Source organism: Euprymna scolopes, chromosome 3, assembly GCF_053919585.1.
Source record: "Euprymna scolopes isolate OS-2025 chromosome 3, ASM5391958v1, whole genome shotgun sequence".
NCBI lineage: Eukaryota > Metazoa > Mollusca > Cephalopoda > Sepiida > Sepiolidae > Euprymna > Euprymna scolopes.
Genome location: NC_136484.1, coordinates 152,178,916 through 152,195,424, shown reverse-complemented (window position 1 = coordinate 152,195,424; position 16,509 = coordinate 152,178,916). Strand labels below are relative to the sequence as shown.

The window sequence follows — 16,509 nt, the reverse complement described above, 5'->3', positions numbered from 1 at the left end:
GGTGTGACCCCAAGAAATTAGAGGAAGTGGCAATTGAGGTTGTGATCTTTATAGAGAGGAAAAACCGAAAGTTCAAGCAGGTGACGGCTATTGTGAAGTTGATTCCAGGAAGTTCCCCCCCAACTACCCATTCTCATTGATGAGGAATTAAATCTCTCAGATAAAGTGCCTTAGTCTGGAAAAATCTCAAGAAGTATTTCGCAGCAGAGATAAGAAGTGGCTGTGTCCAGTTGTGGGGCCTCATGGGAGTAGACTTGATTCAATATATGCACACTATTAAGGTCGTAAAATGCATGAATGACACTGCATGGCAGACTCCAACTGGAATTATCCCGATTGGAAACACTAACCATGTCCTACACGAGGAACAGATCAATCCCTTCAACACAGTTACCAAAATTCAGAACTATGATCAGATGGGCAAGGGTCATTCTTGTTCCGATTCTTTTGTACACAGCATTATGAATCCTGCACCTTCCTATTCGGATCCTTTTGCAGATATATTTGAGGAAAGTTTAGTAGATAGGGGACTAGAATGGACGTTCAGTCTGGAGTCTCTGGGCCTCCCGGAGGCAGAAACTATCTCAGATTATGATCATCAAAAAGTGAATGAATTCATGCGCAGCATTGGATACCAGGATGGTCATTACCTGGTGAGGTTACCATGGCACGAATATAGATTGCGGCGTGTCCACTCGAATCATCATGTAACCCTTAAGGTTCTGGAGAGGGTGATCAAAAATTTAGAAAAGAAAAACCTCTACCAGGAGTATGTAAAAGTATTTGAGGATCAGGAGAAAGAGGGAATTATCGAGCCCCTACAATGCCCACCTGAAAAGTATAAGGACTATGTATGGTTTCCTCATAGACCAGTGTTTAAGAACGAGGATACCAGCACAACCAAAATCCGACCTGTGTTCAACTGTTCCTTCAAAACTAAGAATTTTATTTTGCTCATTTACGCGGCTTATCCTGGAGTTAATTTGTCGGAAGATATGTTAAATCTGACATTACGTTTCAGGACTAATAAGTATATCTTTCTGGCGGATATTAGGAAGCCATTTCTGATAATCCACTGATTAGCACGGGATTCAGATAAAAATAAATTGTTGGGGAGACCTTCTGGAAAGGCAGTACCTAAAAGGGTGGGCAGATTGGATCTGTTTTTGGATAAGGATGGAGTGATTCGTTCAGGAGGAAGTATTGCTAAGGTGTCAGTATATGAATACTAAGTTATCAGTCCCATCCTAATAGCTAAGGACCACCGGTTGACCAGCCTCATCATATTGGACTGCCACAAGCGATGCAAGCACCTTGGCGTTTCCACAACCCTGACTAGGGTGAGACTGTTCGGCTATTGGATACCTCAAGGCAGACAAGCTGTATAAAAGGTCTTATCTGGATGTGTCCTGTGCCGGAAATTTAACACCATCCCCTTCACCTACCCAAGGATGACGGATTTACCCAAGTATTGGGTTAATATGATAAAACCCTTCCTAAATACCGGAGTAGATTATACGGGTCATCTGTGGGCCTTAAATGGTGGAGAACGGACGAAAATGTATACCCTTGTGTTCACTTGTTTGGAGGTGAGGGCAGTACATTTGGAACTGATTGAAGACATGACGATCCACTCATTTTTGATGGCGTTTATCCGATTTACTAACATTTATAGCATGCTATCACACGTATACATCGACAATGCTAAGTCCTTTGCTGCAGGATGTAATATAATTCACGATGTATTCTCATCCAGGGAATTTAAGGAAAGTATCAGTGCTTGTGTAATTCAGCACATTAAGATACCTCTACACTCGCCCTGGTATGGAAGCGTTTGGGAACGATTAATTAAGACCATAAAACCTTGTCTATAAAAATTGATTGGCCGTGCTAGCTACTCTTATTTAAATCTGTTGACCATCCTCTCTGATGTTCAGAATGCTGTCAATTATCGACCATTGACCTATAGGAGCTCAGCAGATCCAAGCTTGGAGATCATAACTCCGAATTATTTTTTGCACCCAACCGTCAACCCAAGGATAATATTAATGAGAAACGCTCAAGGGTACAAAAATAAGAATTGTCCCAGTCGTGAAGGATTTCTCCTCCACCGAAAGAGAACACGAAATGGAAGTGCGGCATCCGAAGAACAGATGCTGCACTTTGATCCTGACCAAAAGCCAAGAGTAGCGGTGAACCCGTGGAAAAAGAAAGGGAAAACAGGCAGCTGTAAACGACGAAAGGAAGAGAAAAAAAGATAAGATCGTAGCTTATGGTGGAAGAACGTGATGACGTCAAATTGGCCATGACAGCCCGTGGGTGGCGAGGATACCAATGAAATTCCGATCTACAAAGCAAACAGTCGCCGAACAGCGGGGCGACAATTGACCCTATTGAAAAGACGCGTGGCCTTTGTGGAATCGGATTCAGCTGTTTTTATGTCCTCTCAAAAATAATTAAGTTAGGCATCTCTGTTTTTATGTCCTGTCAAGTTCCATTAGGGAACACCCGAATGCCAACAGAGAAAGAAAGACAGCTCCTTTTTTGGGTATAGGCCGCCTGGCGAAGATTTGACGGACAGTGATCCCTTAATTCTGATTGGCCAACGACCTGAAACGGGAAGAGACCCAGTCCACGCCCCCACAATATAAGCAGCGAGCCTTGAGAGAGTAAGAGAGAGAGCCTTGCTTCCTTGGGTCCGACGAACGTAGATTCCCCCATCGATTGACCCTGTCACGTAGATAATTGAGTTGTCTGTCGGAGAGAGAGAAGAGAAAACCTCGCAGTTAACAAGTGGCCAGTCCCTAACTAAACAGCTAACTGCGATTGTACCCTGATTGAATACAAAGAAGTTTAAACAAAAAGAAACGCTTATTGACTTGGTCCCTTCAATTGTTTTTGCATGACAAGTCTGTTTTAGGAAACCGGCCGTGACATCATCGCTGAGGAAACATCAGAACCGACAACCGGGGTCATTCCACCACTGGACGACGCGCGGGTGACGTAAGTGTCACATTAAGACTTAACAATTTGAGCATCTAGCAAGTCGAACCTCCTTCCAGAAGATAGTTATTGGACTTCTTGACTACAAGAGATGAAGCATTACAAAAAATTTAAAGGATCTGGTACGAAGACTATTTATTGAGCCTAAGGGAACATGCCTAAAAGCAACTTAAGGGAACAAGATTGGAGAGATTGTAATAGTAAAGATACCCAATAAAACTAGACCATTTTGGGCCTTGGGTAGAGTTACACATCTTTATCCAGGACATGATGGATTGGTTAGATCTGCTCAAATCAAGCAAGGAGATGGATCCTTGCAGGTCCATTCTCTGAACCACCTTTATCCTTTGGAATTGCTGATTGAGGATCTTATTGAGTGTCCTGGATCGCTACTACAAAATCAAGATGACTTTGTCAATTCTGATGGCCATTCGTCCTTTCCAGCAGAAGATAGTTGTCGTGTTTGGATCTGTCCTGGCTGCGACCAACCAGATGATGGTAGTACCATGGTCTGTTGTGATCAGTGCGATAACTGGTATCATTTTTATTGCGTGGGTTTATGTCAACCTCAACCAATCGAGGAAGGTAAGGATTGTCAGGATTGCCTGAACCAGAGAGACGACTAATGAGTCAATCCTCTCAAGCCTGATCATGATGATTAATATTTTTTTTACTTCTTAATTTTATTATTATTATTATTATTATAATTATTATTTTGACATAGGAGAGTGTCAAAAAAGTTACGGTACTCAACTTTCTGCAGCTTCTGACGGAGATGCTTGAGACTAGGAAGTGAGTGCCTTGCTAACGATTAATTTTATTTGTAATCAGTGTCACGTGGCGCTAATCTGCCATAAAAGTGGATCGGTGCACACATTTTTTTATTTTTTCTCTTCTTCTTCTTCCCTTTGACAGCTCAAGCGTTATTTTTTTGCATTTCCCTATCAAGATCCTTTCCGATCTACTATTATTCCTCGAAACTACTAGACCTTGGTACAGGGTTTACAGGAGGTCGCGACATCGGCAATCTGTTGGAAAAATTAAGGTAAGGTATTCTCTTTTTAATTTCTCTTCTCCGTCGGTTGCCATTGTTAGGTGAAAGACTTTTTTATTTTCTCTTTCCTTGCTAAGGTCACCCCCTCCCTCTTGTGCCGATGCTTTCCATTGGATTTCGGCACAATAGATAGATAGATAGATAGATAGATAGATAGATAGATAGATAGATAGGAAGGTAGGTAGGTAGGTAGGTAGCTTACTTATCTGCTCGGAATTGATTCTCTCTCTCTTTTCTCTTTCTCTTTTCTCACTGTCTCTAAATGTCTTTACAGAGAGAGAGAGAGAGAGAGAGAGAGAGAGAGAGAGAGAGAAAGAGAGAGATAGAGAAGGAGAGAGACAGATACGAAGCCACTCTACAAATGAAAATTCTGTTTTCAGTTTATGGGTGAAAAAGTTTTACTTTTAAAATAAAATACATTCATATCCGATCTACCTCTGCATTCCATGTTTAAAAAGGATGTGTCCTCTATAGTATCAGACCTGACTAGTTAATTGTAGGCATAGACCGATTCATACAATCCAAAAAGTCCAACAAAAACCTAACAGCCAGCTATGGTTCTCCCCAGAATGTGCTGCTGCCATCGCGCACACAAATCACTTTTTCCATAGCTACCAACGTAATAGATGTGCTGAAACTAAAGCTGCTTTCAGGATTGCCAGCAACCACTGTAAAAGAGTAATAAAAAATGAAAGAGAGCTATATGCTCAGTCAGTTAAATCCAAAGTAGCTGAGCAGCGGCTTGGTTCCCACCAGTTTTGGCAAATAGCAAACAGGATCCCGAACAGAAGCGTGCGTTCTATCCCAACCATCATCAATGGACCTGAGGTCATCTCGTCAGCATCAGACAAGGCCAAACTATTTGCCAAGAACTTTGCAGATAATGCGACGAAGGCAATCAACTCCCCGTATTTCCTCCTATAAGAGACAACACGCTATGCAACATACAAATATATGTGCGTGAGGTCGCCAAGGTAATTAAGAACCTTGATTCCTGTAAAGCAACTGGCCCTGATGGCATTCCAGTTATAGTGCTGAAAAAACTCCAACCAGAACTTACCCCCATACTTACAAAACTGTTTAAACATTGCTTTAAGGAGAAGTGCTTTCCAACACCTTGGAAAACCTCATCAGTATGCCCTGTATTTAAGAATTCAGGTGAAAAGTCATCTCCCTCTCAGTATCGACCAATTAATCTCCTGTGTGTCATGAGTAAGTTGTTGGAATCCATATTAAATAAAGAAGTAGTCAACCACCTCAGCAAAAACAACCTTCTTAGTGACATGCAATATGGTTTCCTCTCCGCAAGATCTACAGCAGATGTGCTAACGGTTATATCTCATAGGATTAGGGAATCTTTTGACAAAGGCTTCCTTTCCAGGGCAATTGCTCTTGACATATCAATGGCCTTCGATAAGGTATGGCATAAGGGCCTACTTCACAAGATTTCCAGCTACGGTATCACTGGTAATGTTTTCTCAGTGCATTGATGGGAGAGGTGGCTAGTTTCTTTTAATGCATCCAAACCCAAGCTTCTATATTTACATAATCAACACTCTGATACCCATCTGGCATCAATTGAAATTGGTGGCTCTCCTCTTGGGGAGGCTCCATGTTTTGACAAGCTTCTGGGTTTAACCTTTACTCCTGATCTGAAATAGAACATGTACATCAATCTGCTGCCAAGGACGCTGGGAAAATGGTGGGATCCTTCTACCTCACCAGAAGATATCTCACTACTGACGCAATTCTCTATCTGTATAAAAGCCAAGTACGTCCAAGGATGGAGTACTGATGCCACATCTGGGCAGGCGCTGCTAAAACCAGCCTACCCTGCCTTGACAGAGTACAAAATAGACTTCGTGGCTTAGTGGGGGATGTCCTTTCCTCTTCCCTGCAGCCTCTCTCCCACAGAAGAGATGGTGCAAGCAGTTCTTTGTTTTATTGTTATTTCCATGGCAAGTGCTCGTCTGAGCTCCAATCTCTCGTCCCCCCTCGCCAATCTTTCAGGAGAAACACCCGTCTGGCTGAAACTACTGTCAATAATTTTCCCCACTCTTTATCTGTGCCTAAATCCAAACGTAGATTCCATTAGCAGAGTTTCTTTCTCAGAAGTGCACGCCTGTGGAACTCTGTTCCGTTTGCCTGGTTTCCACTTGACTATAACTTGGATGTCTTCAAGTCCAGCATAAACAAATTCCTGACCAACCGCCCTCTTAAGTAAGACACTTTATTAAATCTCCAATGCTAATGATTACTAAAATACTATATCATTGATTACTGTACACACAAGAACCCTTATCCCTGAGTGGCATCCGGGCCTTGATAAGTGGTGACCTCCATGAAAAAAAAAATAAAAAATAAATTATTTTATTTAAAATTCTTCGATACAGTATTTCTTGTTTTTTTTAGTCCGTCAAAAACTATAGATTTCCTCTCCCCTCCCCTCTCTCTCCCTCTCTCTTTCTCACTTTTGACAGCTAAATGGATGCCTTTTTTCTTATTCCTTTCATCATTCTTTATACAGGTTCGACCCTACTAATTTTATTTATTTTTTTTTTTTACATCTCTCCACCTGGAATGACTAATGTGTCTAAATGTTTTTTTTTTATTATTTTTACCCTCGCTGATATTATTTGTTTTAATGGCTGGGGCTTGCTCAATATCCATATAGGAGTTGAGGGTGTTTTGGGTAGCAGCAACAACAACAACAACAACAACCGTACTTTATTTTTTCGCGGGGGCACGCTTCTACCGGGCAACGCCGGTTAGCGGGTATTGCTAGTAAAATATAAAAGCATTATTTTCAGTGGTTTTAAAGTTTACGCGATGCATGTTTATACAATTTTTTTTTTTCAGAAATAAAAAGCTAATCTTCATTGCGTTTTTTATATCCAGTGTGAGGCATAAATGCCTGCTACGATGGATACAAAATGAAGACGCCTATCTAAGATTAGGCGATTCACTGGAAGATTCACTCCGAATAATGGCTATTATCTACTTTTTCGAAACTGTATTATGTTTTATATAATGTCATTTGATTTACAATTTTTCTTTCTCGTCTGTTTTTATGTTCTCCATTTATTTATTGATGGCATATTCCTACTCTTCTTCATGTTGTCCTTTTTCCATTTTCGTCAGTTATATATTAATGTCATCCTCCTACTCTCCTCTTATTTTCTGGTTCTTTATTTACGTTATTAATCTACTTACTTCATCATCTTTTTCTTTCCTTGATTTACGTTATTTTTAAAATCTACTCGGCTTTTCTTGATTTACATCATTCATCTATTTACATCATCTTTTATTATTTCACTGTTCCTCTTTATTTCATTATTTCTATATTTACGATGAAGTTACTGCTCTCACTCCTACTATTAAAGTCTTATGCTACGATGGCTGCATGTATTTCGCCTGGTTGTTCTAACAAGGTTTATTTTACCAGGCTATGTTACGAAGATTCAAATAAATGTTGTCGTTTATATAGCTTAGTCGCATGGCAGCCGAAAACTAAGAAAAAATCTACCTTAATGAACACAAGTTTTCATTGAATCTCAGTTTTGTTACTATAATATATAACTGTATGTTTAGGGATTTTTGATGTGCGCTATTTTCAGTTTAAATTACTTTGGAGAGTTTTTTTCTTGTGCTGCTTTTTTTCGAAAGGACAGTCTATTTGTTTCATTTGCAAAGAGGCATCTTTTCATATTATCAATTTACCTCCGATTTCCCTCTTACCCCAACAAACTATTTCTGATTTGCCAACCGATCTCTGACTGTTCCGTATTATTCTAGTATATTATGGTTTATTAGTCTATCAAAACATCTGTTGAACGCCAGTAAATGTAGCATCCAGTCAAACAACAGTATATAGACATGATCTATAAAGAGCCACAGCACCCTTTAATTTCAGCTGACGTTGAAAGAAATATTCAATGTGACTGTAATTAGAACAATTGTTTCAAAAAGTCTGTAAATAATAATTGCTTTAAAAAAAAGAAGTGACCGACGCATGTAAAATATAAAGAAAATTCATAGAGTGTGGAAACTTATCACCATAGCAATCCGATATCAACCAACTACGCGTAAGTTTAAATTGCACAGCACACCGTATTAACTTTGGAGATATGCAAATAACAGACTGAGAGGAATCCCAGGATACAACAAATGGAAGATAAATAAATAATTAAAATCTTATAAGCTTACATTTCCTCTTGTATTACACACATAAAATTGGATGAGACCAGCATTTATTATTATCAGAAATAAATGGTCTGAACAGATAAGATAGGCGTAGAACACTATTGCCGGCAGGGCACTACGAACACTGTAATTGTGAGGGAATTATTGGTAATAAAACTCCAGAAAGAGAACTGGTGCAATCAAAAAGATTTCGGTTGCGTGAAGTCAGCGTGATTTGCAACATAAATCAAAATAAGCGGTAAGTACAGAAAACTAGAAAAAACTTTTCACTCAAATTAATCATCTGAAAATAGGATAGAACATTTAATAAGTAACCAACAGTTGCCATTCTGTTTGAGACACTTTCAAAAATAAATCCAACATTGCTTAGTATCACGGATAATGGTCTTGAAGTGGTTGCTATGATTAAAAAATCGCGCAGTGATAGCATTATCCATATCTTGATTTTAACGGTGTGGAAAATGCTGAACTCCTGTCTAACCAATCCATTGCTTTAAATGATAAATTACTGATAATATCTAGTGTACAAAGTTTCTGTAAGTTATAATAACAATGTAATCGAATAGGGAGTATTACGCCTTTGATTAAACCAAAACAAGTATAGAGAGGGGGAAGATATTACAAAGCATATTTAAGATTCTCCACATGTGTACAGATCGTCTTTCATATATATATATATATATATATATATATATATATATATATATATATATATATATATATATATAAGATGGTTGTGGACACCTCCTATTTATATATTGGGGGTTGGATAATAAAGTTAAGGACACGTTCCTTCAGAGTATGATTATTGAGACGGTGGGGACGATAAAAATAAAAATAATATGGTTAACATAGATTGTTATATGAATGGTCAAGAAGAAAACGTGAATTTGTGTCAGTTTCCAAGCATTTGATGCTTCATAAGAAAGCCGTGCAATAGTACTTTAAAGTGATTTTCAACAGATTAATTTTGTTAAAGGTGATATTAGACTAAACTTTGTGAACATTGACATCCAATGACAGGATAATGTATGAATATCGTGTCGGATCAAACAATCAGACCAAGAAAGCAACATTATGTACTATGAAGACAAGCTTAATACTCACTGAAAAGTGATTGAACAGGTTGGATATAACAGTAAAAGAGTATAATCAAAAGTTGAAACAAAAGTAAAAAAACAAACAGAAACAGCAGTAAATCATTCCCGGAAATGACGTAAACAAGAAGAGAAGGGATTCTCTCAGTTTTAAATCCACGAACAGATCACGACCAGTGCAGATGTACATTTTATATACTCGTGTCAATTGGGGTACCTCAAAAGGTTTTACGGATAATATATTATACTCGAACGCGATTTAACGGATTCTTAAAGTCGAATGAAAGCTAAGACCGTTTACCTTCCAATGAATTATATTTCTGATACTCTGTCTGTCCGTTTTACTTTTTTTCCGGAAACTATTGATCGGACTGAAATTTTCTATTGGGGGAAAGTACTATTATTGTAGCCATTCGATGCGCATTAAGGGATAAATAGTGATTAACAGGGGCTAATGGAGATTAATAAGGAAAAATTATTACACTACACATTTACTTAAACAGGTTGGTATATAGCACTCATTTTTAGTCAACGGATTTTAGATTCTGCCCCCCTTTTAACGCGCTGAAAGATCTAATAATAATAATAATAATAATAATAATAATAACAATAATAATAATAATAACAACAACAACAACCATATAATAATAATGTTTTGAAATCTGGAGAGATTTTATACAATAGATATCGTAGTCAATCATATACAAACTGAGATTTAACGATATTATGAGGATGTATGCAGTTATGCCAAACATACAAATACTACCTGTTAGTTTATATAAAGAATTAAGAAAAAATGCCAATATGGTATTCATTGAGTATGATAAGAGTTAACTGGGGTGCATATAGATTTATGGGAAAATTGTATAGAATAATACTGATATATACAAACCCTATAACCAGTATTTTTTGCTATATGTTTATTAATTATAAGTAAAATATTCGCAAACCGGATTTTTAATTCTTTAATTTGGATATGCATTGTTTAGTACAATAAAACATTGGCTCACATATATATCAAATATGTTTTTAACTATTTTTTTGGTTACTTAGAATGGCACAAAAAATAATGAGATTATTTTTTTAATTAATTTTCAATTAAACCTTATACCTGCAATAAATAAGGAAAATAACTCAATTAATAACATGATTTCTCTAAACCACTATGCAAAAATTAAGAAGTTTTATTAGCGTGATGGGCTGAAAGCAGACTCAAGGTGTTTCATTATAAATCAACATAAATAAATATTAAGTAAATAAACGTCGTCACTCAATAATAGTTTGCAATATTTCATCGAAGAAAAGATTGACACTGTATTCATGTGCAACTACTTCGAGTTACGCCTATATAAAACGGCGCTAATTAACATTGCATGTTGACAATACTGAATTTAAATAACATATTCTTAGTGCTTTTCTTCTATAACATGAATTAGATTGATCAATATTTTATTGTTTCTTTTTGTATTTTGTTTAGTTCAAATTATATGTGTCATTTTCCGATAACCACGTATAAAAAACAATATTTTCTTGAATCAAATTTTCAATAAAATTGAGATGTTCAATAACACAATTTTTGCAATTATCGTCATTTAATAAATACAAATGTCCCTATACATATACATATCGATAAAATATTCAGCATTATTGGATGATATTTAATTATACTAGTATATATGACAAACGAACGTTAATTATACTGCTCCCAAAGCATGGCGTATTACGTGAAAGGATGGTCTCATCACAGACGAACGTGTACCAAACTACTCTTAAGATGCCATGAACGGGGAATGACATAGATCAGATAACACACTATTCACAAGGAAAGTAGTTGTACTTGATAGAATGGTCTACCGATTAGAGAAACTGATAATGTATTACCCCGCAAAAAGGACATAATGCACGAAAGAATAAATTTATGATTACAGAAAATATACTAAAAGTAAAGATACAATAATTTCTTGCATGATTGGTGTCCCGACAACTAAAATAACACAAAACTACTCCTTGATAAAGAAGGAGTTAATAGCCAGAAGTATTGTATCAAATACAAAATATATGCGATACTACTTTCCTAATAAATCGAACACTGAAATATAATGGGTTACTCTAAGATTGTAGAGTACATCGCATTTAGCATTAAAAGATAGTAATAGCATAGATGTGGCTTTATATAGATATATATATATATATATATATATATATATATATATATATTGGCTTCAAACGTATCTCATACGTATTTTTTAATATAGATAAATATATATATATATATATATATATATATATATGTATATACATATTATTTATTAGGAGGTAAATAGTTACATTTGGTCGCTACAAACAGCCATCTATTTCCGTCAATACACTTCATCAGGCAACCCTGAACCATTGACGCTTAATAAAAAAAGTGAGTTCTTCGAAATAAAACACAAAGATTATAAATTGCAAGCTCTAAAAAAAAATAAGGAAAACAAATGGAGAAGTCGTATTTGAAAAATCGGTCAAACATTACCACAATCTTAATCAACAGCTAGGTATATAGACAATTAAAGCTTAAAGTTATTAAATTAGGGAATATTTCACCAGAACAGTAGATTGTGTTAGTGTGTGAGGATGGGGATGATTTAATTGAAAATCAAGTTTACTTAAGCATGTCTGTTGATCAGCTAATTTTTGCCTGTCGAAAAATGTTTGCGTAAGTATATTCACGGATTAACTAAATGTCGCGTGTCAGAGAAAGTGGAAATGTTGGGAGGGGGATTTAATAAAAAATGAAGAAATAGAGAGGGAGAGACTAGTTAATAACGAATTGAATTTATCTGGCCGTTAAGCGGGGACCATATCAAGACGAAAGGTGGAGATAAAAGGAGATTTGCAGTGTGGGAAGGAGAGAGAGAAAACGAAAAAAGAAAAAAAGAAACAGAAAAAAAAACTGGAGTGACATCTCTGTGATAAAGTAAAAATCCCTAAACGTATATAGACCAATATATATATATATAAACACATCGAGTCATATACATACATACAAGCATACATACATACAAATATATATGTGTATAATGCGATATACATACGCACATATATACGTATACATACACGTACGTACTCACACATAAAGAAACACATGTACACATATACTGACATACATACATATATACATTGTTATCGGGCACTCACAACCTCGTTGAGTTAATTAGTTCCTACTTTTCAATATTTTCTCATTCATGGATTCATATATATATATATATATATATATATATATATATATATATATATATACATATATATATATATATATATATATATATATATATATATATATATATATATATATATACGATGGTACTAGATAAGGCTGTATAAAAATACAGGATTCCTGACTAAAATGCCACAAACATTGATGTTATTGTTTTTAATCATTTCATTTAACAAAACACAATCATATTCTGTAAAGCAAAAGACAAAACCGTTTTCCATACACAACTTAACATCCTGAATAAATATTGGAATAGATAAAGAACTAGAAGTATGAAAAATTTATTAAAATAAATGGATCTGACATTAAAAAACGTGAAAAAGGTGTAATACCGTAAAACCAAACAAAACCAAACGATATGAATAATATTTCAAGTTAAACGCAAATAGGGTTGATGTTCCGTAAAACAAAGCAAATAATCCAAGCCCCATGAATTCATAATTTTATATATAAAAAAATTTGATGTATAAAACTTTTATCAGAATGACTAGACTAGGAATAAAATAACAATATTGATATGCTTAAAAGAAAACAGCCACACCAAATTATAAATTATAGTACAGTTTTGGCTTAATACAAAACAATACTAAATCTCCATTAGTAATAGATGACAATATTAATGTATGTGAGTATATGTGATAATCGGTGTTGTAGTGTTTGTGGAAAAAGTAGTTTATAAGAATGATCTGTGATTTATTTTATGCGAGAAAATAGGTCTATCGTGTTTTTTCAGGTCACATATTTTGACTCATCATTATCTGGAGAGTTGGAAACATACTCTACAGCTTGAGATGCTTTATGGCGTAACTAATAATAACTATGAATGGCAAAAGGTCTTTATGATAAAAAAAACTTATTCAAAAACTTAGGAACGTGGAACGTGAGCGCAGATTATGCATAGCCATTACGTTATCAGAAATCCAGAATCTATTGTTCGAGATATAATATAAAAAACAAAAACCTTTTAATTGCGTTATACAATTGTGAAATAATTAACACACTTATTTGAATATCATTTCATGAGATATTACAAAAGTAATTTATATCATAAAAAAAAACAAGCACATAAATTATATTTTGTTTCAATGCATTTAATTGAATTTCATTTATATAGCATGAATATTAATAAAGTTTCTTAAGAAAACGTTTTTTGATGAGCATGTCAATTGGATCAGAATACGAGTGTCGAAAAATGCATTATAAATATCGGCTCAAGTGCAGGCATACTTCAACAATCATGAATCCGTCTTCGTGGAAACCAACTTCCATGGACAAGAACGCGTGAAGAAAATCAGTATATAAAGGATATTGAGAAGACAAAAAATGAAGAGCCAAAGGCGAAAGAGAATAGGACGATGTGAAGTACTTCATCACTTTGCTACCATCTCTTTGAACACAGTCCACCAGTCTCCCCCTATGGATAAGGCCTTCAAAATTAATACTATCTGAAAACGAGTAGGAGCAAATGATGATGATTACGACGAATTTACTTAAATTTTAGGACATATCAACATGCAGGTTTTATTCCTTCTTATTTTCACGTGTTTCTTCTGCAACTATTTCTATGTTGTTTGACAGTTATCATGCTTATATATATGAGGCTGAGTGCAGGTCTCACATATAATTTCTTTATAGTTCCATTTTATTACTAAATAAGTAGTAAATGTTGTGCCAGGCCAAAATGTAAATAAAGCATTCGGAATTGTTATTTCTATTCAGAAAACGAAAGACGTTTCCAGTTTAATGCATTTATGTACAAATTGCTTTACAATTCGAATTGTAATAACACAATTACATTTATAAAAATCAATAAAAATTATATTGTAAACTTATTAAAGGCTACAAGATAAAAACCATGTTATCAAAAAGTCATATTCTGAATTTACAAAAACTGCAGTCACTTTATATAACATTGCATTTTTTTCAGCCAATTACATTACATTACGTTATGTTTCATCAATACTTATAGATACAAGACAAAACAGCTATATTCACTTTGAATAACGAGATGCGGGATGATACTTGTATATTCCAACGTATTTATCTAACCAGATGCCGAGCAACGCCCTGTAAAGTATGATGTTCTACTTTAATGTCTATATCTCTATAAAGAAAAGAAAAATACATATTTATCTTTTGTTTTGTATAGTGTGCCTTTTTAACGAGAGACTTTCTTAATTAATCTCTATTTGTGTGTACGTCAAGATCTTCCACTTTAAAAATGTTCAAGTAACCCGTTTACAATTTTTACTTACACGGACGGCTATAAACTAACACCTTCCTAACGCGAGAAGATAAGGCAGGAGATATAAAATTCACAACGCTTATCAGAACTAATAGCAAAGTATAAGAAGAAAAAATGCAATCAGACAGGTCGGTATCTACCGGACTAATTGTTAAAGACAGATCATCGACTGGTATACTATGCACGAGTAAAGGGATGTCTGTTTGCCTTTAGTTGTCTAGCACATCAATATTATTCGATTTCTGATAAAGTGACAGATGAAATCAGCTATCGATTATTTCATTTCTTAATTGTCTTTACGTGTTTTTTTAATTTTTTATATTTAGTCTATTATTAGTCCACTGATTTAGTAGCATTTGGAACTTAGAATTCATCTTTGTCCGTTAGTCCGTTCGTCCATTCGTTCCAAAAATTCTCAATGACTACTCATTACATTTTTTAAATTTTGCGTGAAGTTACAACTAGGCAAGGGAGGAAATGTAACATTTTTTGATTTTTGATAAAACTTTTGGTTGATTCCTTAGGGAGTGTCAAAAAAAGTATTAATGGCAAAAAAGTTGCACTTTTCGGGACATGAAATATTTTCCGACCATGAAATTTTGCTGACAATTACCCGAAAAACAAGACCATGTGGGTATACATCTGAAAACGTAATATTTGACCTGGGGATGATTCTGGTTGCATTCCCAAACGGCCAGAAGTAGTAAAAGTGTCCAAAAATAGCACTTTTCGGGACATAGAATATTTTTCGACAATTAGATATTTCTGAAAATTACCCAAAAGTAAGATCAGATAGATGTACATCTAGAAATACAATGTTTCACGATGTGAACGTTTTACTTGCGTTCCCAAAATGTCAAAAGCGATCAAAAGTGTTTTTTAGTCCAAAATCGCCAAGATATTAACACTTTTCGGGACATAGAATATTTTGCTGGAAATTATCCAAAAGCAAGACCACATGGACACCTGAAAACGTAATATTTGACTCTGAAAAATTCTGGTTGCGTCCCCAGGGGGTCAAAAGGGGTAAGCAAAAGTGGATTTTTTTAAATCCAAATGAAAAGTTCTGGTTTATTTGTTTCTCTGTCTCAGATAAATTTTATTAATGTTTCCCTTTGATTGTTAAGTTTTTATTTTGCAAATATTGTTGCTATTTACTTGCCTCCCCACGAGGACAGAGTTAGACACAAGCTCGATTATTAATATGATTGGAATAATTACAAAATACTCCCTCCCATGTTAAATAATAGGTTTCTAAATAATAACGTTAAAAAAGTAAGAGGAGCATCACGTTTAAACTTTACATTTACCATTTTGTTTTCTCGTCTAAATTTAATAAAACATAAGTTCTTCTTAGTATAATAGAATTCTCTCTTCTTTATTTAATCCAGTGTTCAAATAGTTTGTATTATTTGGTTTGTTGTCAAATAGCAGTTTCTATTCTGCTTTTATGATTTCTGTTTTATTATATAGTTTTCATTTAATGATCGACTATTTGTCTGTTTAATGCTCTTGATTTAATTGATTTATATTTTTTAGTAATGTTTTACATTATTTATTTATTATTATTTGTTTTTAGATATTTTGTGGCTATGCGTATGAAACTAAAAATGAGAACCCTAATTTGTGTTGGCGATTTATGTTATAG

At 34.9% G+C, this 16,509-nt stretch overlaps 2 protein-coding genes across 2 annotated transcripts; both read left to right on the top strand.

Moving 5' to 3' along the window:
• The first annotated feature begins 293 nt into the window (after window positions 1-293).
• On the top strand, window positions 294-1,079 carry LOC145262953 (uncharacterized). The gene has a single exon (XM_080119841.1). It carries the CDS (start codon window positions 294-296, stop codon window positions 1,077-1,079), a length of 786 nt encoding a protein of 261 aa, XP_079975967.1.
• Window positions 1,080-1,451: 372 nt separating this feature from the next.
• On the top strand, window positions 1,452-1,874 carry LOC145262937 (uncharacterized). The gene has a single exon (XM_080119840.1). It carries the CDS (start codon window positions 1,452-1,454, stop codon window positions 1,872-1,874), a length of 423 nt encoding a protein of 140 aa, XP_079975966.1.
• Window positions 1,875-16,509: the final 14,635 nt, after the last annotated feature.

Excerpts from the sequence above, each read along its gene's own strand:
- LOC145262953 (XM_080119841.1), top strand. The coding sequence starts at position 294 with ATGAATGACACTGCATGGCAGACTCCAACTGGAATTATCCCGATTGGA.
- LOC145262937 (XM_080119840.1), top strand. The coding sequence starts at position 1,452 with ATGACGGATTTACCCAAGTATTGGGTTAATATGATAAAACCCTTCCTA.